Source organism: Euprymna scolopes, chromosome 13 (assembly GCF_053919585.1).
Source record: "Euprymna scolopes isolate OS-2025 chromosome 13, ASM5391958v1, whole genome shotgun sequence".
Taxonomy (NCBI): domain Eukaryota; kingdom Metazoa; phylum Mollusca; class Cephalopoda; order Sepiida; family Sepiolidae; genus Euprymna; species Euprymna scolopes.
The window spans coordinates 9,975,588-10,001,698 of NC_136494.1; the positions used below are offsets into that span (position 1 = coordinate 9,975,588).

General features: G+C 31.6%; 1 protein-coding gene across 1 annotated transcript; it reads left to right on the forward strand.

Annotated features, from left to right (window-relative positions):
* The first annotated feature begins 1,473 nt into the window (after positions 1 to 1,473).
* Positions 1,474 to 21,777, forward strand: LOC145291941 (uncharacterized). The gene is made up of 2 exons (XM_080137865.1): positions 1,474 to 1,778; positions 21,029 to 21,777. Exon 2 carries the CDS (start codon positions 21,064 to 21,066, stop codon positions 21,595 to 21,597), a length of 534 nt encoding a protein of 177 aa, XP_079993991.1. The 5' UTR covers positions 1,474 to 1,778; positions 21,029 to 21,063; the 3' UTR covers positions 21,598 to 21,777.
* Positions 21,778 to 26,111: the final 4,334 nt, after the last annotated feature.

Sequence of the window (26,111 nt, forward strand, 5' to 3'; positions counted from 1 at the left end):
GATGGGCAAATTACAATGTTGTAATCCTGCATGTTCTAATATCCGTGGATGTTTAAACGGTAATTGCTATGAAAATGTCTCTCCTGAAGATTTTTTTTCGGTCATATGTAGTGGTCGTTACAAATCCAAATAAAATGAATGAACATTATACTTTGCCAAACAAAAGGACTCAACTTTGTCGAAAACAAAAATACAATATGTGAGGCGTACACTAGTACAATGGACCTAGACACGTATTTCCTGTCAGACTACCAAAATACATCGTCAAACTAAGTTCAGCCTTGGAAATATTCCCAGTCCTAATGCTCGTTTCTTGCATGTTCACCTGGACATATTAAGGAAGAAAATTAATTATTAATGAAAATAGTTTTTGAACACAATTAACAAAAATTGTTTTGCAAAATTATCCAAAGATTTTCAGTTTGCAGAAAATATTTACCTCCCTTTTGTTACAATTAGAACTCTCCGGTTTCTTTTTCTTTTTTTTTTTTTTTTTTTTTGCAAAACTCAATTTTCTCGAATTGTCTTTGAAAATTTTTTTCATTAATAATTAATTTTCTACCTGATAGTTTTTCATAATTTTTGGATATGTTGATTACTGTGACCTGACAATTCAGTAGATACCATTGGTTTCACCTGAAATTCAGTATTTCAATTTTCGAATTTCACTACAATACCAAAGGAGAACCAATTATTTTTATTAAATACGGAATCATTTCCATTAAAAATCCAATATTATGTATCTAAAATTGAGAAAAACACGCTTGAAAAGTGTCTACGTTATGCTAAAAGAGTCCAAAGCAAATTAAAATAGCTACCGAATTTGGCCTGATGTCGTGTTCATCTAACAACAAAACTCGAATTTTGACTCAAAATGATTTCTTATGTAATAATTATTAATAATATAAATTAATAATATTTAAGGGAAAAAAAACATAAAATTATTTTTAATACATGTTTTCATGGCTGCGTTCTTTATAAATTGCCATAAATCGTTGTTTATGTTATATTTTCCTACATCCTCGAAATATTTAGAAGATAGACATTTAAAAAATGGCAAGAGAACAGGTGTTTATACAGAGGGAAAACAGTTTTATTAATTTTTTAAATAGTATTTTCAATTTAAATTCAAGTTTTTCGGTATCTTTTATTTATGAAATTGTTAGGTGAAAGTATAGCATAGCAAAACAATGCTTCTTTTCCGTGTTAAGAATGAGTTTCTAAATAATAACTTTATCATTTCCGCCCGGTCCGTATTCTGTATATTGGATTTTCAAGTCAAATTCGATTGTTTACGTTATTTTTTAGTTGTTTATTTATTAAACTTTTAGGTGAAAGTACAACATAGTTAATAAACCTCGCTTCCCCATGTTAAGAATGGGGTTCTAATTCCGCTAATATTTCAGCACGATCCGTGGCGTACCGCTGCATTTTCAAGTTAAATTCAATTTTTATGTTATTTTTTGTTTATTTAATTGTTGGGTGGAGATACAGAACAGTTAGTAAAGCTCCGTTCACCATGTTAAGAATGGGTTTCTAAATAATAACGTTATTATTTCAGCACGATCCGTATTTTGCATACGTACAGAGAAAATCTTCGTAAAGAAAATTCGGCTGCTTTTTTTTTTTTTTTGCAAGACAGAGAAGGACGAGCACCATTTTGACTCTCCTTGCCGCAAAGAGTTCTTTTTGCTTCCGTTTCCGTTTTAGAGTCGACATTTCCATATTTTTAGAAAACAAATTCTGAAGAACTAAAATAATAATAATAATAAAGACAGGTGAGTTTGTCTTATTTTTTAAAATTCTATTATTGAACCATTCTTGACTTTTTATAATTATTTAAGTGTCTCATTTAGTCGACAGGTTCCCGATCCATTTCGATCCTTCGTCGTTCAAACGTGAAAATCCGACGTAATTAATTTCGCTCATTTCGATCACTACATTTCGCTTCTTTCAAAATGAACTCTTCAAACAAACAAACAAAAGGCTGACGTGTGCGTTTTTTCTGTTTTTGGTACTTGTGCAGTTTACGGACCGTGTGGAAATGATAAACATTATTTAGAAACCTATTCTTAGCACGGGGAAGGGAGCATTGTTAACGATACTGTACTTTAACAATTTTATAAACAAGAGGGTACTCCCACCCCAGTTTAGGGACAGAAAATCATTCTTAACATGGAAAAGGGAGCTTTGATAACTATACTGTACTTTCACCTAACAATTTAATAAAAAAAGAAATACTCTTCCAGGTTACGAAACGTGGTGAAATAACGTTTGACACTAATTCTCAACACGGGGATAGGGACTTACTGTACTTTCACCTAACAATTTAAAGTCAATGTTGTCCCACTACTGAAGACTTACCTGCAAGGAGTTGCTTTTTAGGAGTATTACCCCCCAACCTCCCCATGTTAAGAACGGCGTTTGTAATGTACAACCTTTGCAGGTAAGTCTTCAGTGGGACAACCAAGCCACATTGACCCAATTTAATAATAAAAAAAATGGTATTCCAGTTTACGAACTGTGCTGAAATAACGTTATGGGAAAGAGAGCTTTGTTAACTATTCTGTACTTTCATCTAACAATTTAATAAACAAAAAATACCGCAAAAGTTGAATTTGACTTGAAAATCCAATACGTATACGGACCGCGCGGAGATCTTCAGTTCAAAACGGATACGTAAAATATAACCTTTTTTCGATATTTTCATTTTTTTAATGTTTTGATTAAACTGTACAAGTGCCGAAACCCATTCTTAACATGGGGAAGGGAGCTGTGATTACTATATTGTACTTTCACCTAACAATTTTATAATCAAAAAGAGCACTTCCCTAGACTACGAAATGTGCTGAAATAATAACATTTAGAAATTCATTCATTATTCATAGGGATAATAACTGTATACTGTACTTTCACCTAACAGTTTAATAATAAAAAAGGGGTACTCTTTCAGTTCACGGACCGTACTGAAATAATGTTATTAGACAGCCACTCGGATGACGTTGTCGAAACTGCCCCCCCTCCCTCTAAATTCCACAATTTTCACTTTTTTTTTTAAAAACCTTTTTTCCTGTTAATATCATCGATTACAGATTTAAGTTTCAGATTATAAAAAAAATGGAAATTTTTTATAACTTTTCACATGGGGGCTCAGTTTTCAATGATATCATTGTACTAAATCGAACACGAACTTTGTGGCCACGATGAATAGAGTAGATAGATGAGATGGATATATAGATGAAAGGGAGGGTAAAGAAATCTTTTTTTTTTTTTTTAACTCCTCCGTTCTAATCCCTAACTTCCGGTCACATCAGAGACCGTTGCCATTTTTTTTCATCGTGGTCACAAAGTTCGTGTTCAATTTAGTATAAAGTTATAATTGAAAACTGAACCCCCACGTGAAAAGTTATAAAAAAGTATGTTTTTTCAATTTTTTTTTTTTTATAATCTGAAACTCAAGTCTGTCATGAATAAGATTAACAAAACAAAAGGTAAAAAAAACCCAAAAAACGGAAAATTGTGGAATTTAGAGGGGGGGGGGGCAGTCTCGACAACGTCCGCCATCCATTTTTAACACTGGGAAGGGAGCTTCATTAATTATTCTGTACCTTCACCTACCGTAAAAATTGAATATAACTTAAAAATCCTATCTAAAATAAAATAGCACAGTTCGTAAACTACGCAAGCACCAATAATACCTTGCTTGTGGTATATTTGCGTTGAAAATGCAGAATACAGACTGTGCTGAAATAACATTCTTAACATGAGGGAAGGACGTTTTCTTTTTTTTTTTTTTTTTTTTTTTTTTAAACGGTTCTGTACTTTCATCTAACAAACTGTAAAAATTGAATTATTGAACCGTGCTGAAATAATGTTAGAAAGCCATTCTTAACATGGGAGAGGAGGGTTTTTTGTAACTATTCTGTACTTTCATCTAACAATTTAATAAAAGATATCGTAAAACTTTAATACTATTTGAAAATAGCATGGTTCAATAAGTATCAAATTGAATTTAACTTGAAAATCTTGTTTAAAAATAGCATGGCTCAAAAACTGCATATGTACTAAAAATTGAATGCATGCACACAAAAACAAACATAGCGACTAGTTAAGACAATACGGAATACATTGGAAATAAGGTAAATTTTTATGACGTGCCCCAGCATATTATAAACACCCCCATGCTTTTGGAATAACCTCCCCATGTTTCGAGGTGGGGGGGTGTTTATTCCGAAAGCCGTTCTTAACACGGGGAGGTTGGGGTGTTTATAATACAATACGCTGGGGCACATCGTAAAAATTTACCGGAAACTAAAGGTCTTAATATTATAGTAACTACTTATCGACAACAATTTTAGATGTGATATTTATTTTAAAAAAATGCTGAATACCCCTAAAAATCAAATTTTTAAAGGTAATACACTACCTGAAAGTATTTTGTTCAAACTCCTAGGCTTCCAATTCACTGAGAACATGAATTGGAACAAATACATTGAGGGAATTGTCAAGGCTGCTGCGAAGAAGGTGGACGCAACAAGCAGCTTATCTTTATCAACTCTTCCTCAAAACGAAGCTAAGAAGTGCACAATTTTGGCATTTTTGGATCTTAATGCATTTGTAACCGTTCCTCACTCAACCTTGCAGCGGAAATTACCCTCATTTGCCATCCGAGGCAGGCTCTTTTCTTGGGTCTGCAACTATGTCTGATCAACTGTAAGAAACTTAGGTCGCTGGTTGTTTATCAGATGAGCTTCCTGTTTCAACCAGAGTGCTGCAAACCAATGTCATTTTTCTTCATCAACGACCTGCTGACATTAATGGACAGTACAACATCTCATTTTAACTCCCAACGGTTTTATTATATTCCAAGCACTTCTACCGATGGCACAAATTTTCGTGTTACACCCAAACCCTTACATAGCGTCGGTATACCTGCAGTTGCTGCTTGTTTTTGCATCTGAGTAGGCAAGGAACTGGGGTGTGCTGTTCCAAAACTGTTGTGCTTTTGTCCTCTAGACGCCTCTCTCCTCTCTCTGTGGAATTTGGTTTCAGGACACATTCGTGCCATTCTCGAAATGTCATAACTATCTGCGGGTAATAATATCTCGCAATGTCAGGTTTGATAACCACTTGTCTTGTATATCTAATAATAGAGTTAATAGGGAGCTTTACCTGTTATCCTAAGCTACCAAATTCCTTGTGAATGGCATTTGCTGACTAGGCTTTGTAAGGCAATGATTTATCTCCACTTAGAATATGGACCCCTAGTGTTTACTGGAGTTGGCAGGGTGTTCTTATTTTCTTGAGCGTATCCAGCATTGTGCGATTTGATATATACTACATATTCCCTGCTATGACCCTATTCTCTCGGGAGTATATGGTCTGCTTGGATTAGATCTGCTGTCTACTCACCAAAATGTGACAGTTGCGTCTGTTGCTTACAGATTATTTCATAGTTCTTTTACCCCACAGTGCTAAAATATGTACTGCAGCTGAACAAACCTGTGGTAATATACATTCACATTAAACTCTCTGCATAATCACACCAGTGTTTGCTCAGATTTTTACCAGCAATCTCCATTAGCATTGTGTTCTGCAGTCCTGTACGTGCTGCCTCAGAATTATGTGAATAAACATGTATCACTGTTACGTTTTTGGAGTTCTGTATTGTCTAACTATCGTGATATTTCTAAGTTTTATGCATTCCCTAGTTAGCTAGGTAATCTTTGTTTATCGCTAACACTTTTTATGACCATGGCTTAATAAAGAAAAGAAAAAATGGTAAACAATGATCAGAAGTGACTTTTCCAGGGCATCGGATCAACTTAAGAAGAATGTAAATAAAGATGAACTTAATTTTAACCTTGTTTGGAATTGAATGATCGACGAATATTCCACATTATTTTTATTGTCATCGAAATCGGTGGAATCGTCCGTATTTTTTTAATCGAATCGATTGATTACCTGCTCTAGTTGAAGACTCTCTACAGTGCACTGGGAGTAAATTATATGCCTCCGAGCAATGACTTGGTCCATAATACATTGTAGTCTACATTGCACTGTAGAGAACCTACTGTTAATAGTGTTCTAAACAGAAACATTTGTTTCAAACAAAGAACGTACTGTTAATTTTATTAATCGGGCCTTTCTGCTTGTGCAGTGATAAAACTTCTTGAATGCACTTGTGATGTTAGGCTTTATAAGGTGTCAGGCTGTTCCTTCTTTATTCACATTTTTCGATTATCGATTAAGGATTTTTGATACGGATCATAGCCATTGTATACAAAACCTATCTTAGAACACTCCCAGGCACATAAAGTATATTTGTGTAAAATTTCATAAAAATCGGCTCCACAGTTTCAGAGTCCATGTGATGGGACAGAGGTTGGAGCTTGACTGATAGTGCCAGACTTATTAGATTCAAGATTCTTTTTAGAGTCAGAGAGGAGTGATGCACTGGCCCAAATGTGACAACAATACCCTATGCATGTGCGAATTGTTGCCTTGTAAAGATATATAATTATATAAAAACTGAGTTTCCTTATGACTTTTTTCGATACGTAACTTTGCTTTTGCTGGGATATTCACGTTGAGGGGCACCAGTGCTACAAGTTCATCAGAACTCATTCCAGTAAAGTACTTGTAAAACAGGCACGATGATGCAGCATTGCGGCGATATGAGAGGAGTTGGAGCTTTGTTGATAGTGCAGGACTTATTAAATTGGAGACTCCTTTTTGAACCCTGTCGAGTAGAGAGAGACTAATGGTTGTTGTACTGATCCATATGTGGCAACAATATGCCATGTATAGGTGAATTATGACTTTGGAGGTATATAAGATACTGTCGGGTGTCAATATTTTTTAGCACGGTCAAATAGAGTACAGTTGTGAGTCAAAGGAGAACGGCAGAGGAAATATAAGTATATACAGGGTGGTCAAAAAGTCAGGTAACATGTTAAAGGTAGAAAAAACAATATGATCCATTATAATCTCTATTCGTTTAATATTATTTCTTGGATGAAATTTTTCCACAACGATGGATTGGTCGCCGTGGCCCAGTTGAATGGCCAGCCAGATCTCCGGATCTTACCCCTCCTGATTTCTGGCTTTGGGGCTATGTAAAGGATAGCGTTTATGGCAAGAAGCCTGATACAATAGCGTCTTTAAAGTTATTTATTGAAGAGGAGATTGCGCGGATATCAGCTGACATGATTACACGTGTTACACAATCAGTGGTTAATCGCTTCCAGCGATTGATAGAGAGAAATGGACGACAATTAACAAAATAAACATATTTCATGTTTGTTTCATTTTATATTTCAATGTATGGTACTTAAATATACGTGTATTGCTAATATCGTTTTTCTTTAAAATGTTACCTGACTTTTTGACCACCCTGTAGTCTGAAGCACATGGAGGTATGATCGTCTGATTCTAGATTTTGATCCTTGGTCAAATATCTATACTCCTATAATTTTTTTTTTTTTTTTTTTTTTGTATGTATTGACATTCGTGCCAAAAACCCTCTTCTCTATTTATTTAAAAAGAAAATACAACTTTGTTATATATGGGTCGTGATATTGCATTCATCTGCAAAAGATCTAACTTATTTGCATATTCTTTTAAGCATTCATTTTAATTAATTCCCTATTAGTTTTTTTTCAGTTTTCTGATGAGATGATAATCTTTAGTTAACTATTACATGTAATTCTATTCATGCAGGTATTCTACTTGATTTATACTTATGTAATATTTGTGTAAAAAGCTTATTGTAAACACAAACCTCTTTCTATATATATTTATGGTTGTGTATATATTTTTGTTGAAAAGAATTTTGCCTACCAAACTCCTGCAAACTGGATATTTTATTTTAGAGTATCCTATACCTCTACAAGGCCACCATTCACCCATACATGGAGTATTGTTACCACATCTGGGCTGGTGCATTTACCACTAATCCCTCACTACTGGATAGGGTTAAAAAAAATCTCCAATCTAATATGTCCCACTTTGTCAACTAAGCTCCAACCTCTGCCCCATCACCGCTATGTTAAATCTCTGTGCCTGCTTTTAAAAGTATTTTAATAGAATGTATTCTGATGAACTCGTTGCACTTGTGCCCCCTCGATGTCCATATCCTCAACAAATCTGTTTAGCAACAAAATCACACCCCTTCACTGATGACGTCCGTAAATGCTAGAAAGCTTTCTACTCTAATAGTTTCTTCCCTTGAACAACTAGACTTTGGAATTCTTTTCCTGTTATCTGCTTCCTTGACTGTACTGACGTGCAGAAGTTTAAATGTAACGTTCTTTCCTAAGCATGTCCCAAATAGTAGCCCCTTACATCTAAGTGGCGGTATGTGTTGTTAGGGGTGAACATAAGTAAAAAAAAAAAAAAAAAAAAAAAAAAAAAAACCTCTAGAAAGGTTGATCGTCTAGGTGTAACGATGTATCCCTCGTCCGTGATTTGCCTCAAGGCTTTGGAAGTTTTAGTACAGGTTTTAAATCAGTTTTTTTCTGTTTCTCACTGGATGATCCGAGAAGCTCTACAGGTCCATCTTACCAGAAAAGAAAATCCCGCACCTGGGTTCTGTGCTAGCTGTTTCTAACCCTTCCCACCCCACTGGACATGTGCATTGAATATCCTCTACAGATTTCTGGGAATCATCACAAAGTGTTGAAATTAAATACTCTAAATAGTAATCATAGTTTTAATTTATAACCTGCTAAGAAATATCAAAGAATCTTCAAGACAACGTTAGAAGAGAAGTATGGAGCAATATGTGTGTATAAGGATTATTGAGAAGTATTATTATGGAATTTTGAGATGAAGATTGATTATGCATTTTATTTGGATCATTCGGACTATTGTTTTCATTGCATTATTTTCACGTTTCATTAGATATAACCTCCAACCTACTTAAGGTGTATCTCGTTGAACCTGTTGAACTCGAGAATCTGCACGGAATTTTGAACTGAACGCTTTAATCCGTGGAGGTAACATGCTTTTGTTGTGTCAGTCACGACTGGGTAAAGGCTCAGTTGTATTTTGAGTGTCATACTGCGGATTTAACCTTCAACCTCCAGAAGAGTGTAGCTTTTATCATGTGAATAAAAGTACTTGGTGAAATTCAGTTACGTTAAATTTATATACAAAACTGGCTTCCTATTTAAAATTCTAAAATCATTGTTTTTTTTTTCTTTTTGCCTTAAAAAGGGGGAAATCTCATTGAGGGATTGATTTATAGGTGAAGGTCTTAATCTACAAAATTGTCATCTAAATCTTAATTTACTTGTCCATACGTCCAGTGTCAAAAAAAAACAAAACAAAAACATCATCATTGCAAACATTAATTAATGAGAAACGTTCGCTTTTTATCAGTTAAAAATAAATAAAATCATTTCCTCTTCAAAAATGTTCAAAAAATAAAATGGCTCTGTTTACGATTTCAAATTGGCTATTTTATTTTATAATTAAAAAAAAAAAATGCCATGTTGAAAGGAGACTAAGTTTTTTGTTAGATTATATATATATATATATTTTTAATTAAAAACAATGTGCAAGTGAATTGACATCTGTTTCTTCATCATTTTATGAAAATGTTATTCAGAAGAAAAAAAAAAAACAAAGAAAAACAATGCTGTGTGTTGAATTTTCATTAAAAAAAATCTAAACTTTTAAAAACAATTCTTTTTAGCTTTGAAAGCTTTAAAAAGAATTTCTTAAATTGTTAAATTCGTTATTTGTTTTGTTTTATTTTTTATTTCACTTTATTTATGCGTTTTAAAAATTTTCATCTACCGTAAAATTTCCACTGGTTCTGCTCGTTATTATTAGGTGTATCTTGTTTTTCGATTTTGCAAATCAATCTAATAATGAACTAAATCTTTATAATTGTGAGAAAATGATATAAACATTCTTTGATGAAGAGTTAAGAATAGTTAACAGTCCCCCACATCATGTTAAGAATGGTTTTCTAAAGAGTAATATTATATAGAAACTAGTTCTTAACATAGGAACAAGCTTTGTTAGCTATTCTGTTCCTACACTATTTTTTTATTTTGCATACGAATTATCAACTCTTTAATTGCTTATAAAAATTTCAAATAGCATTTAACTAGCAATACACATGAAAAAATTGAAATAGCTTGAAATATTTCAATATTGGTATGCATAGAAAGAGCTTGATGAGCTAAGAATCTTTTTAAATTTTTTAAATCTGATTAAAATTAAGGAAGTTATGGCTATTTTTGTGCCTCACACGTTTGGATATTTTTCCCTCTTTAAGACCATATGCGTTCGTCACATTTTTTACACTACTTTTTCAGTAAAAATGTCATATCTTTGTTAAAACACAAGACTAAGAAATCAAATTTACCATATAAGTGTATTTTTGTACAAGGAATCAGAATATGCAACTGAAAATCTCCCAAAGTTTATGGTTTCCAAATAATCTGCAGTAAATGTGCATAAATATGCAGCAATTCCTTAAAAATGCCATGTATCCATAAACAGAAAAGAAGTTGGAGAACTCAAAGTTGAATTGTAATGCGCTTTATGTACAAAAAACTTTAATCTAAACATAAGACCACTTAAAAATGAATATATTGCAATATTTCTTTGGTATTATTGTAGATTAACACCTTCTGTTTAACCCCACTCAACTCCTTCTGACCACCCCTCCAAAATGTGATTCTACCTTTTTAGGAAATTATGTATAAAATGCCATGAAAAACTTTAATGAAAGATAAACAAATTATTTTAGAATTGAATGTAAAATAATTTCCTATTACAGGTCATTCTAGCATTTTAGGGCAGTTAACTGTTTTTTTTTTCTATGGGAAAATATACACGCTTTTTTTTTTTTTTTTTGATGATTATGTGTAGTTTTAAGAGGGTTTCTATGCAATGAGAATATGGGGAGGGTTGCCATTCGGACTTTGAACTAATTGTAGGGCTAAGGAAAATTATGTGTGAACATACTGAAAACTTGACAGAGACAAAGCTAACAAAAACAATATTAGAGGGGGGAGCGGTTAGTTTCACAAAAATTTAATGTAAAATAATTCATCATTTCCTGGCCATTTTAGCATTTTAGGACAGTTAACCAATTTATTTTTATGTGTATTTTTCTTTAAGGAAGGATCTATTTTTTGTTTGTTTGTTTTAGATGCTTGTATGTGGCTTACAGAGGTATTTTGTTGGGGGGGGCTTGCCACTCGAACTTAGTGTTATTGTTAGGGTTAAAGAGTGTTTTAGGAGGAGACTTGCCACACATAATTTGTATTAGAGGTGAAGTTAAGAGAGCTTTTTTTCAAAAAGAGCGTTCAAAAATTTGTTGATTTCTATTTTCGAGGTTGAAAGTGTTAATTGCATAGGCCGTTTATACTACGCTGGAGCAGGTTGTAAAAATATCTTTCACTTAATAAGTAGAAAAAAAAATAACGAAATAAAAAGCTTCCTAATTGTCGTTTGATGTGTTTTCTAACTGCTTTTAAAATTTCAAGAATATTGATATAGATTTTGAGGGTTTATATTACTATACACATAGATTCGAAAAAGTTGTCAAAAAAAACAAATATATAAGAAATAAATGTTATCAAAAGCAAGTTACTTTTCTACCTAACTAGATAATTTTTTAGTGTTTTTATTTAATGTAACATGTTTATTCAGCTTGAAAACAGTGTTTACCGATGTTTTGGAAAATTTAAAATGGCGCCCGAATCTTCTTGAAACGGTAAGTTTGGGGAAAAAGAGTTAAAAATAAAAAAGTAGACAAAATACTGCTAGAAACTCGCTCAATATATGTTACCGTGACATAGGCTGACATATATTCGGTGAGTTTTTACAGTATTTTGTATAGTTTTTTTTTATTTTTAACTCCTTTTCTCAAACTTACCGTGTCAAAGAGAGTCGGGCCGGGCGCCATTTTTAATTTTCCACGGTAAACACTGTATGTTTTTCGAGCTGAATAAACATGTTACATTGAATAAAAACACAAAAAATATATCCAGTTTGGTAGAAAAGTAACTTATTTTGCCTTTGATAACATTTATTTGTTATATATTTGTTTTTTGACAACTTTTTCGAATCTATGTATAAACGAGATTTTGATACTTATTTTGATTTTGAAAAAAAAACATTTGTGGCTGTTCGCAGTAAAACATTGTTTTAATTCGTTGTTCAAAACTAATTTAAAGAATAAAAGTGCATGCAAGCTATATATCTACAAAAGTTTTTGTTTTTTTAACCATGTTTTTAAATTTGACGAGATTTGTGAGTAATTGCAACAGATTCATAATGTCGAATTGGTTAGGATTGTTGTTATTATACATTCTGAAAACCGAATAGTTCTAAACTAATGTTATTCTGATAACAAAATAGCTCTCATTAAACATATAAGAACATTTATATTCATATTTTCATGTTAATAAAAATTAAAGAACGCGTGTTTGTTTACAACTGTGCTATGGCTGATTCTACAGGCTGGAGCTGCTGCTGCTGCTTAAACTTCATTTGACCAAATTCGAGAAATAGAAACAATTTTTTTTTCGGGTAGGTCCTTTTAAATTATCAATTACCGCGGTCCTACTCAACATAAGACAATACTTTTAATTGATAAAGATAGTAAAAAGATTGATTTACTTACTACTGGGTGTCCGAAGAATTTGTTTTTCAAAATGTTCAATACTCGTCATATTAAAGTCTTATTTTTAACACGACAAAAAAAGAAATGGTCAAAAATATTTCGGACACTTGACAGTATTAAGATTAACACCTCTTCTAATTGGTTCCCAAATTTCATGACGAAATTCTTCATACAATCACGGTACGGACCTTTAGAAAACAGGGGGGGTCATTACAAAACCTTACTGAAAACGCCATTTTATGACGTTCACATTTTTATCACTTTATTTGCTTAAAACTCTTAAAATATATAATGTACATTCATATTTATTAATTCATTTGAAAGTATATTCATTTCCGAACAAAACAGTAGTAATTTGAAGACTTGAAGTGCTTTGGTTTAAAAAAATATGGCTATTTTAGTAGAACTACCTTGAAATCTGTGATTATCCAAAGCGTTTTTTTCGTCCGTGTGTATTACTAATTTAACAACAAATAAATGCAAATCTCCTTTGTTTACAAAGACACATCTTGTCTCACAATTTTCAGTTAATTACAAGGAAAGCATTTGGGAAAAAAATATTTAGAAAAATCTACTTTTGTAGTATATGCCCCCCCCTCTCAAGAATTCGATTTAGAACAGAATCAGTAACTGTATTGGAATCGTCCTATTACTAATATATATATGAGAAAAAAACCAAAAAAAACTGTAAGTTGAAATTTGCAATCAAAATTTTCTAATTAACCCAGCTGTGAAAGATAACATGCTGTTTTTATTTTTCTATCCCATTTGACTGGAGATTAATTTTTCTTTGGACTATTGCACACTGTCTGGAACAAAACAATTTCCATTTCAGCTGCTTTGAAAACTTCCCAACCAGACTATGACTGTGAACATCATACTGGATTTAATTTTGGACTTCATTCCCTTTAAAGAATTACTTTTGCCTTTCGGATTACCTTGAGAAAATCTTCATGCAAGCTGAAATATTATGTACAGATTGTTATATATATATATTTTTTTTTACATATCCAACATTTTTTCACTTGTTTTTCTTGGCAATTTATGACTATAATAAATTGCAATTTCACTTTATGCCATAACTAGCAAATCTAGCATTGCTTCAAATATAATTTGCTGATTTCTGATGAGAAGAATAGCATTCTTTGAAATTCCGTGGAATAAGGACTTTGTAAATTGGTATTGGAGTATTCAGTCGAACAATGAATTTGATTGTAAGTTTCAACTTGGTTTTAATTTTCTTTCTCTTATAATAAGCTCTACTCACTATTGTGTATTGAGCTTTTTTATTCGGTTGGGATTAAATTTTCTATATAAAAATACTGATATTTATATTAGATTGAAGTTTACCATTTTATCAGGTAAACACAATCCTTTTTATTTCATTTATATATATATATATATATATATATATATATATTATGTAGTCTTAAAAAAACAACAAAAAACTTTAATCCCAAGTCCTTCATTGGAAAGCTATTTTGCTTGTAAATTATTTAATCTCTTGCAATCACTTTATACATGTGATTGGGGACCGCTTGTGAATTTCATCCTCTCATGGAACTTCTTCCTCCTCCTTCAGAGGAAGCAGGTTAAACCCAAATAGGGTTAGTGTCATTTCACACACATACACAATCACTGTATTAATTTGCTTCCAAGAATTCACACTAGTCCTAATGTTATTTTAGGATCATCAGTTGTTTACCATAAAAAACTGTTTCAAAGATCTAAAAGAAAACAAAATAATGTATTAGATTATGGCGCCCCAGCAATATTGACCAAGCACCACCTCCCTTATATGAAACAAGAACAGAATCTTTCCAGATATTGGATTTAGTTTTTGCTTTAGATTAATTTTGCTAACCTATTCATGCTATTAAAAAAGGCTTTCTTATCCATGTCATCCGTCTCCTCCCTTCATATATATATATATATATATATATATATATATATATATATTTCACTGTATCACCGCTCTTTAGTGTGGTTAGACAAGTGCTTAAAGTTGGATAGAATCTCTAGTGTCTAGACGACAGTTCATACTTATTATCCCCAAACTATTTGACCAAAATCACAATGATAAACATTTTCAAACATTAAAAGCTCCAGTTGTTAACACAAATCACATTGCATTTATTCATTATTTGTGGCAGTTTATTTTATTTACCAGTAAGTGGGCATATTTTAGTTATAAAATTTGATTCTGATGAGCCAAGTTCGATTTATTATTGCCGTAACATGATCGGCATAAACTAACATATTTCACGACTCAATATTTCAAAAACCAAACCCAACTACTTAATCCTGGTCAGAAGTGTGGTAATATATGAACATTCTTAAATAATCACCTTCAATGAAAACTCAGCTTAAGTGAATATTTCTTAAAACTAGGACTGAACATTTATGATTAAAACTTGGACAAGTCAGATATAGACTGAAGTTTATTTGTATAAAATGTGGTTGAATCACAGTAATTTTAATGATTCCATGAATGACATTGCTGAATGGAGTAAGGGAGGGTTCTCTCTTCAAACATTTTTAGCGTTGTCATCTGGCACTAAGTAACTTTGGGACTATGGCTGCTGAGTATATTGACAGCCACTCGTAGATCAAAGAAAGAATTAATCTTTATAAAGTGATTCTCAGAGTTGAGGGATTTTGTAGAAAGTTTGCTGCGCAGACAACAAACAGCTGCCGGAATATTCGGTATTTAACTTCGGCTCGCCTCCTGTCTCGTCTTGTCCATATGGAGCAGAGATTTGCGACTCCTTCAACCCTGCGGGCCGGTTTGTGTTACAATTACAGGTCACGGGCTGCACAAATGTCATTATTAAAAAAATTAAAGAAAAATATTCAAATCCTGTCAACCTAAATGTTTAAAATCATAATTAAAATAACCATTGAGAAATTAGAAAAACCAAAGAAAATCTAAAATAAAAAAATTATGTCAAAATACTTCAAAGTGAAAAGAAATCAAATGAAGTGAAATGGATGAAATTATGATGAGTACAAATACTTGCAAGCTTATATATATATATGTATGTATGTATATATATATATATATATATATATAATCTTAAACAAAAAACATTAATCCCAAGTCCTTTGTTGGAAAACTATTTTGCTTGTAAATCAATTAATCTCTTCCAATCACATTAGTTTGCTTCCAAGAATTCACACTAGACTTTTATTTTATGTATTATCAGTTGTTTACGATTAAAAACTGTTTTGAAGATCTAAAAGCAATATATATATATATATATATATTTAATCTCATCCAGACACAGTTTTACTATATCACAGCTCTTCAGTGTGCTTAGATGAGTAACTGCTTCAAGTTGGATATCCCAAACAAATCACACACACACACACACAAAAACACATACACATACATACGATTACAAATAGTTGCAAGCATATACATTTATGTACATACACATGTGGCAACAATATCCACACATTTGTGAAATAGAAAGCTGACTGCGACAACATTGTCTCTTTTAAAGCTGTCCGCACCTAATGTCTGTCTTCTGCCAATCAGTCGGTCAAATTGTCTATGTTTTATGATTATTTTTTCACTTTTTCTGCAGAAAGAGGTTATTGTGTTTTTGTCGTGATTTTGTGATCATATTAAAATTCTGTTGGGTGGATCAGACGATGACAGCGGGCAGTTTTTGAATTCGAAAGCCGTGTTAAAAATAGTCATTGGTAATCAGACTTTTGTAAAGAGGATATAAACCCTGGACATTTTTGTTGGGCGTTATTTTCATTTTACAACGTAGCAGTCTGAGAATAACTAGAGAATTAGCATATGCATTTCCGCAACGATGCGGTCTACATTACAACACTTTATTCCTGTGCCTTTCATGCTATTTACCTCCCCATTGGAACTCTCCTGTGTTTATTTTAATCATAACTAATTTTCATCAATTTTTTTCTACCTTGTAGTTTTTCATAATTTTGGGATATATTCATTACTGTAACATGACAATTAAGTAAAAACCGTTAGTTTGCCTTGAAAGCCAATATTAAAAATTTCAAGGTTTGCTAATATAGTTTAGTTCCATTCGTTTTTCTTTATGCTTTCAAATAATTCTGAAATCCTGTTTGTGTATGAAACCTAAATATTTTTTTAGATCGACTTTTCAACAACCGAATGTGAAAAAATTGATATTAATTAAAAACCGTTTAACTATAAGCGTATGATGACTCAAGATGGTCACATGTGACATTAATTTCAATAGAAATGTAATTACATTCAATATAAGTTTTTAATTTTTGTTTTTAATTGTTGCAGCCTGTATTTATTAAGCTTTTTCCTAAACCGAGCAAAAGTTATTTTTCCATTTTTGTTGAGGTGTCTATGATTTAACGAGAAAAACAACTTTTGAACCGTAAGCATTACAAATACTTTTTTTTTTCTTACATTTTTGTTATTTTATGTGTGTGTTAATGATGAGCGATTTATTTATTTGTGAATGGGGGAGGGGCGCCTGGCTTTGTCTGATCATAAAATATATTTTAATTTGTCCAGATCTCTTATATATTAATAGTAGAGAGGGTGCCCAATTGTAAAATAGCTTAAATATGATATTTTAATTTGTCAAGATTTCATATATATTACTAGCAGGGGTGGGGGTTGAGACGCCCGGCTTTGCCTGGTCGTAAAATATTCTAGATTTCGTATATATTATAGTCGTGATTTCAAAAGTAAAAAAAAAAATAAATAAATAAAACGTCTTTGGATGCCATCAGCTGGAATTGAAATTGAAAATCAAATTGTAACATTCAAAGCTTATGGTGTTACCACTGTATTAATATGACATGTATATGAACTGATTAATGTACAAAATTTACAGCGATTTTTTAAAAAAATTTACCCCTTTTTTAACCTCTTAAAAATTATTTTAACCGGCTAAAGACCCATAAAAGAACGGTTCATAAAAAAATTCAAACATTTGAGGCTCCTAATGATTTTAGGTTTGGGAAAGATAGTTTGAAAATATGGAGACAGGCAGACATAGTGAGTTTTATAAATAATTTTGTGATTATTTGGTTATTTTCTTGTCAATATAACAATGATAGACACTGTATAAGATAAAGAAATTATGCTGTAAAAACCTGAATGTTCTAGAAAGCATGCTTAGCTAACCTGCTGAAACTAATCGGTTTGTCTAACAACTCCAGTTTCTATTTTTTTTTTTTTTTTTTTTTTTTTTTAAATGAAGATTGATAATCCATATTATTTTGATTATTTCAACTACTGTTCCTATCTTAAGTGTTCTTTGCACAACATTTTGGTGAATGCAACCTTTGACCTTCTTCAGAAATATCTTGTAGAACTCTGGAATCTGCATGGAATTTCAAACAGACCCTTTTATTCAATACATAGGAATAGCATGTTCTGTTAGCCATGACTGGATAGAAGTCCGAAGTAATTTGCAATTGTGTTTTTCCTGTCGGCCTTCAACCATCAGAAGAATGTAACTTGTAACTGATTTTACCAAGTGATTTATCTGCTATGCCATGGGTACTTGATGAGAACAGTAGTCTGAAGAATCAAATAACCAATCGCCATCTCAGAATTTCAGAAACTTAAAACTTTTGGGTGCTAATGCATTGTACGAACTGGAAATTCGTAATTGGGCAGGTTATGAACTGGATTTCTCGTAAATGTCCATTCGGGGTCAACCAGCAGCTGACATGGCCACCGGAATATACAAGTGCTGTTAAGAATACTAGGAAATCTGTTCAATTTAAAAAAAAAAAAAATTTTTTATAGAATTTTCAATTTTTTTATTGTCAGAATCCTTTGAGATGAGTACGTTGTATATTTATTTGTGGGTCTGTTATCCTTATCTTCATAGTTGTTTTTTCATGACGTTTCGGCCAACTATTCCTCTGTCCTTTGTCAGATAGTTAACCATGGCGGGATAGGAATGCCGAGTCTCTTAACTGTATCTTCAGTAATTACTGCCTTCCATAGTTGTTGTCTTTACATTTTTGGCCAACTAATCCTCTGGCCTGCTTTGGGTAGACTTGAAAACACTATCTTCAAACAATGCTAACCTGGAACTGTAGAGATTCAACACTTCTATCCACTGCGCAATGGGCCCTGAGGGACAATCAAGGTTGGATTTTTTTCGTCTTATAAATCCAAGTTTTCTTTCTTATCATGTCTTCCATTGTTGGGTCCGTACTGAATGGTATATTTTATTATGCCAAGTATTAGTTGGCCCAAAACAATTATGAAAGGCTGTAATTACCGAGGATGCTGCTAAAGAGACTCGGCATTCCTATCCCATCGTGGCTAACCACCTGACAAAGGCCATGAAGCAACAACATCTATGATTCATAGTATGAAGATAAAGATAACAGTCCGCAAATCAATAAATAGATGAATAGTATTCTCAAGTTAAATTCAACTTTTACGATATTTTTGTTTATTAAATTGGTAGATGAAAATACAGAAGAGTTACAAAATACCCTCCTCTTATATTAAAAATGGCTTTCTAAATAATGTGATTTCAGCGCGGTAACATAAATGTACAAGTGCCCGCCATTGTTGATCCAGCCATACTGGGTATTTGAGAAATTTGGTTTGTAATATGAAATAGTAATTGCATTCGGTTTGTACAATTCACCAGAACCAACTTTTGTAATTTGAAAACAGCTGGTTTACTCTTTAACAAATTATTTTTCAACAGCAAGGCCTGTGGAAATTCCACAGGGGACTTCTTCATATGTAATATATTGATGTTGGCATTCTGTAGATGTTTAGCATAAATGGAGACGCTCTGATATATTGTAGCTCTTTTCTTAAAACTGCAAAAGTATTTATCTAAGCTAGCAGGGAAGCTCGGCATAGCCCGGTTGTAAGGTACACTTACATATGATATCTTAATTCTTGCAGATTTCATATATATTATTACAGTTAATGTTCTATCGATTTTTTATTTTTTATTTTTTTATATTATAAAGTTGCGATTTCAAAAATAAGAAAATATATCTATATGACTTGGGGGCATTAGCTTGAATAGAAATTTGTGAAAATAAATGAAATATACATATATATATATATATATTAGCTATAATCGAAACCAAAACCTATGACTAATTCTTGGTAAAATTAGTTATAAGATAGACTTCAGTGTCATCAGCTATAATCAAAGCTGTAGCCAAAACTTATGAAGAATTCTTGATAAAATTATTTATTACAAGAAATGGAAGATGACCGCCTTGCCCACCATTTTGAAAAAAAATTCCGAAAAACGAGGGAGATAACTCAACAATACGTAAATTGATAGTTTTATTTTTTATAAAGAAAATCATCTTTAAGCGATTAATGGGAATTCGTAAGAATTACATTGAGTTACCTTTCCATTATTAATTTTTTTGGTCCCCCCGACAAAAGGATGGTGGACCTATAAATTCACCTTTGTCCGTTCATCTGTTCGTCTGTCCGCACTTTTCTCAATAACTACACCTTGAAATTTTTAAAAATTTTGCACAAACATTAAACCTGATATGAGTAAAAAAAGTAACAGAACAGATTTTCCGGGAAAACTCTGGTTGTCCTCCTAGGGATGCCTTTCGGGTTAAAATGGCTAAAATTGACACTTTTGTGCTTATTTAAAAAAAATTGATGCCTTGGATTTTTATAAAATTTTCTGCAAAGTTGTAACAAACTGATTTCTATATAATTTTGTTTGTCTATACTTTGCGATAACTCTTTGGTTTGCCCCAGGCGCTCTTTTAGGGCTGATAAAAACACTCCATTTTTGGGACTATTTTATCATATTTGTCCAAAATTTTTCTATGTATGTCTATTTAGCAGTTTTGCATGGTGCTGAACTCAAATTTAAACATGTTAAGGTCTTGGGGACTTTTGGAACAAAATGGAGGGGGGGGGCAAATGATGGACTTTGTCATTTCTTTTTTTGCATGGTGCACAACTCAAATTTACGTAAAAGGCCTAAAACTGTACTGTTTGTTCTTTTTCACCAGGATTTGACGTCCCTTGGGGGACTTTTGGGGCTAAATGGTAGGGGTGCAAATGCTGAACTGAGTCTTTTTTTTTTTTTTTTTTTATGCCTCGTTCACTGAGAACTCATGGGGTACCATGCATGCTTCACTTGTGTTTTTTTTTTTTTATATTGTCTTTAAAATGACAGACTGTTCTTCACTCATAAAATTTAATTTCCTTATTTAAAGAAAACTTTTTGATCAATTTAGGTGATTCTGCATAGCTACGTACATCGTACAGATTTTCCTTTTTTTATTTTTATTTTTTTTTTTAAATATAATTCAGGACAAGAACCGAATAATTAATAAAAAAAAAAAATTGCTTATATTTCTTTCTTTGACATTTTTCAGGGACACACTAAGCTGACCAGAACATTGCAGGTGCCATGTCTTCTGGTATCAACGGAAATCATTCCAGCGAGCGACAACCGCTCCACAAGGAAATCCACGACGATACGGACTTCTCAAATGACCTAAACATTCATAATGGCGCGATGTCTGTTGATGTCACGTCACTCATCGACCAGAACACTCCGTCTGGTGGGGGAGCCGACGATATGCGCTCTTTTTCCATCGAACCTGTGTTTCAGAATACGCTGGATAACCCTTACCGCGAGACCACCGTCTCTGTCCCACATATGGTACGGCGTGTGCCCTCTTCAGAGATGCTTCCGAGGCCTTGGAAGCACCTGCAGTGGATTCTTATTGCCTCGTATGTCAGCTTGCTCATGTGTCCCCCTTCAGGTGCCCTTGCGTACCACTATGTGTCGAAAGCCATGAAACATCAGTCAAAAGGTCTGTACGGCTTGATGCAGAGAGACAGTAAGTTGGCAGTGTGGCTTATTTATGCTAGCTTTGCGATGGGAACCCTTTTGATAATCATCATCACCGTGGTCATGGTTTGTAAGAACGGGTGCTGAAAGTATGTGATGGACTTGGACAACATGAAAATCATCGCTGTCCTATGCTTTCTCCATGCCAAATGATGATGATGATTGCTGGTAAATGATGATGATTGTTTGTACATTGTAAACACCAAAGAAATGTTAACATTTTTTTTAACCTCGTTTCGGTGTTTGTAAAAACAAAAAAAAAAAAAATTTTTTTTTTTTTTTTTTTTTTTTTTTTTTTTTTTTTTTTTTTTGCTATGTAAGTAAATAAGTATTATTTTTGAATAAGAAGAATGTGTTGGAGAGGAGGGGGGGGGCATAAATATCCGGACGTTTTTAAAGTACAATTTTTATTCCTTGCATTTTTAACGGAAACGCAAGAAAAAAAAAATATATTGGTGATAGCAAAAATGACATTGAAGAAAAAAAAAAAATTTTTTTCTCGCATCCAAAATTTTCTCTCCCCATTAAATTTTTTTTCTCATTAAAAATGTAAACAAAATTGATGAAAAATTTAATGGCCATAGAGGGAATGTAAATTATGTAATTATGAGGATAATCTAATGAGTTTTAATTGAAGGGGAGTTATTTTGATTATATATGATGTTTATGCTCATTAAATTTATAGTTATACTGATATGCTCTAGCTTTGATATTGAGCACTCCCATGTCATAAGATAACCTGTGAATTACTTTGCTAATATAGGTGCGTGTGTGTAATATATATATATTTTTTTGAGCACTCTGTTATAAATAAAGCAACTTGTTAAATCATTAATATATGTATGTATACATACATACATACATATGTAAATTAAAAAAATTTTTAGCATTAAATGTAATTTCTTTTTTCTATTCTATACCAGAGAAAGCGTGAATAAGGAATAAATTGGATCACCATCAAATAAAAAGTATTTTTATTTGAATACTATTTTCTGGTATGTCACCTGAAGAGGTTTTACACACCAAAACAGTGACTTGTCATTGTAAGCTGAACAAACTACATACATAAACCAATTCAACTAACAACTAACTTGGTATTCAACACTTTCAGAATATATATACTAACTTATTACTCTCTCGCTCTCATATATATATATATATTAGGTAGATCATTTACTTGAAACATTCATCAGTTAGTATAAACCAATCATAATGGATTAAAAATTTTTTTTCCTAATTAAAAGAAGTCCAAGTTCAATGACTCTTTTTTTTATTCCAGTGTATATATATGATATAATGGTTTTCAACCTTCCAATGATTAAGTTTTCTCAGTAATTTATTGCTTTTTTAATGGTTACCTTTTTAAAAAGCCATAAATTACTGAGGAAACTTGGCCTTTGGAACTTTGAGAACTATAATATATATATATATATATATAGGCAGAATTTCATTATTCGTGCATATTTTATTGAAAAGGATCTTCGTTCTTCTTTTTATGATCTTTCTTTCAAATTTTTCTTGTTTTCGTACAAGTATTTTTGTAGTGGGATCTAAAGTTCTTATAAAGTCCCCTAGTTTACCGAACGTTGACGGTCAATCGAGACTGAAAACGTTTGGTAAACTAGGAGACTTTATAAGAACTTTGGATCCCACAACAAAAATACTTGTACGAAAACAAGAAAAATTTGAAAGAAAGATCATAAAAAGAAGAACGAAAATCCTCTTCAATAAAATATGCGCGAATATATATATATATATATATATATATATATATATATATATGAGAGAGAGAGAGATAAGAAATTAATACCGTTACAGTCAATTTTGTATACAAAAATCCTGTTTAGAATTAACTATACAAATCGATTCCGAATTGACATGGGTAAGCTCAATATTTGTTGTACACACAATAGAGCTGAATAATACATATTCAAAGATTTAAAAGAACACCTGAATCTCGTTTTGAAAATAAAAATTCCTGAAGAACATGAAAACGAAATTCTCATGTAAAATTCATATTCTTTGGGAACTTCTGATTTGTGAAACTCAATTTAAACACTATTAATTATTAAATACGCATAAATGTTTGATCATTTTTTTTTCTATTTGAAGCGGATTATTCCAGAGGGAAAAATAAATCAGATTCTTTGTTTTTTTTTCAAATATTTTTTTATTTAAAAAAAAATATTTGTCTCATTTTGCGTGCAATATTTTTAATTATTATTTTTTTGGTGAGGGGAAACCCTAAGATTTTTTTATGTCTGTGTGATACTTTTTTGTTTTACTTGCAAAATGTCGTCAAACAAAAAAATTACTGTAAAAAAAACAAAAAAACAAATTGCATGAAATGTGAAAATCTAAATGTGTTTTTTCTTCTAAAGATTTTTAAAACATTTTTCATGATTATGTTAATCATTTCATATTCTGTGTACAATTTTTATTTTTCTGGGAACAACAAATATTTTTATTAATTTTAAAATATTTTTTTTTTCAATTTGAGCACGTCTCAGATGAAACAAGCATGAAAACTTGTAAAATTCCTCTCGTAATAAGAATGATAAAATTTTCAACTGAATGTTTCTAATTTTTACACTTATTTTCCGTGTGAAATCTTTTTAGATCTGATTTCTGCCTTGTTTAAAAATGTATCGGCTTTCTTAAAAAATATATTTTTGATTATCTTCTTTAAATCAACATTCAGAAAATATATATTGCCTATTTAAAGTAATAGAATAGGCAAAAATGTTTCAAATACGTGCATGTTATCTTTTAAATACTTTAAAAATATTTCCTTTGAAATACTTTTCAATTTATAAACAAAAAATAATTTTCATTTCTTTCAATTTACCAAGTTTTATCTTTTCTAAGTTTTTATTCTATTTCTTTTTCTGAGTTTTTTCCATTACTGAATTTTTTTTTTTTTTTTTTTTCATTACTGAGTTTTTTTTTGGTTTTCCATTACCGAGTTTTTTTTTTTGGTTTTCCATTACTGAGTTTTTTTTTTTGGTTTTCCATTACTGAGTTTTTTTTTTTTGCTTTTCCATTACTGAGTTTTTTTGGTTTTCCATTACTGAGTTTTTTTGGTTTTCCATTACTGAGTTTTTTTGGTTTTCCATTACTGAGTTTTTTTTTGGTTTTCCATTACTGAGTTGTTTTTTTTTTTGGTTTTCCATTACTGAGTTTTTTTTTTTGGTTTTCCATTACTGAGTTTTTTTGGTTTTCCATTACTGAGTTTTTTTTGGTTTTCCATTACTGAGTTTTTTTTGGTTTTCCATTACTGAGTTTTTTTTTGTTTTCCATTACTGAGTTTATTTTGGTTTTCCATTACTGCGTTTTTTTTTTTTTTTGGTTTTTCCATTACTGCATTTTTTTTTTGGGGGGGGCTTTCCATTACTGTGGTTTTTTTGGGGGGGCTTTCCATTACATAGTTTTTTGGGGGGCTTTCCATTACTGAGTTTTTATCTTTTTGGTTTTTCTATTACTGAGTTTTTTTTTTTTGTTTTCCATTACATAGTTTTTTTTTTGGTTTTCCATTACATAGTTTTTTTTTTTTTTTTTCCATTACTAAGTTGTTTTTTTTATTTTGTTTTTTTCCTTTACCAAGTTTTCATTTCATATAAGATCTGGCTACTCAAAGAAAACTTCTGGTCATCCTTTCAAATCTAATGTTTATATCTCTGGTTTACATTGTATATATATATTTTTTTGCAGTGTCACAATTACCTATGTCATTGATCTTTGATTGATTTTACATCTCACACACACACACACACACACCGCTTAAGATCTGTTTTCAATTGTTACAATAAATTGTTGCAATTCCACTTCTAAAGAATCAATTTCTTTTCTATTTCAATTTTTTATACAACTTTTCAACTTTATCTGAAAATGACATTTTTTTATTTTATTTTATTTTTTTTCTAAAAAGAATGATATATTTGCATAATTATTGCTACATTCCAACTTAGCATGATCTTTTTCATATTTTCTTTAACTACAAAAGCATTTTTCAGGTGTGCGAAAGTGAACATATAAAGTTATATTGTCTGATATCCAAAGTCAGACCCAAATAACATGTCAGTTGACAAATAAAACTTTGCTTCTGACAAGCCAATTTTCATTTGCTATTGTTGTACCATGGGACAACTAGTGGTATATACTTTTAATCAAATCTCATTGAAAAGAAAGAAGCACAAGATGATTAAATAAGGTAATGCAGAAAACGACGCGTTTTTCTGTGAATGATGTCTCCGCATATTCCAGCATCTTATGTAAACCTAAAGAATATGTGGAGAGCTAATCAAATGTTAAAACACTAGAAAAAAAAATCATAAGAGAAAACATTGTATAGTAATTTAAATGGAGAAAAATGCAAATAAAACAAATCAACCTACAGTAAATGTCATAAATATTTTTTTGTGCTTAATAACGAAAAAATATTAAATTTCAAGTAAACAAATGATACCTACGTGATTGTCAGGTCTCATATGGTAACATGTCCAAAAATTATGAAAAATAATAAAGCAGAAAATTAATTCATGAAAACCAGTTCCTATAAGATAAAAAAAAAAACAGTTATATTTATTTATTTTCTGAATAAA

Coding starts and splice junctions, on each gene's coding strand:
- LOC145291941 (XM_080137865.1), top strand. CDS start 21,064: ATGTCTTCTGGTATCAACGGAAATCATTCCAGCGAGCGACAACCGCTC.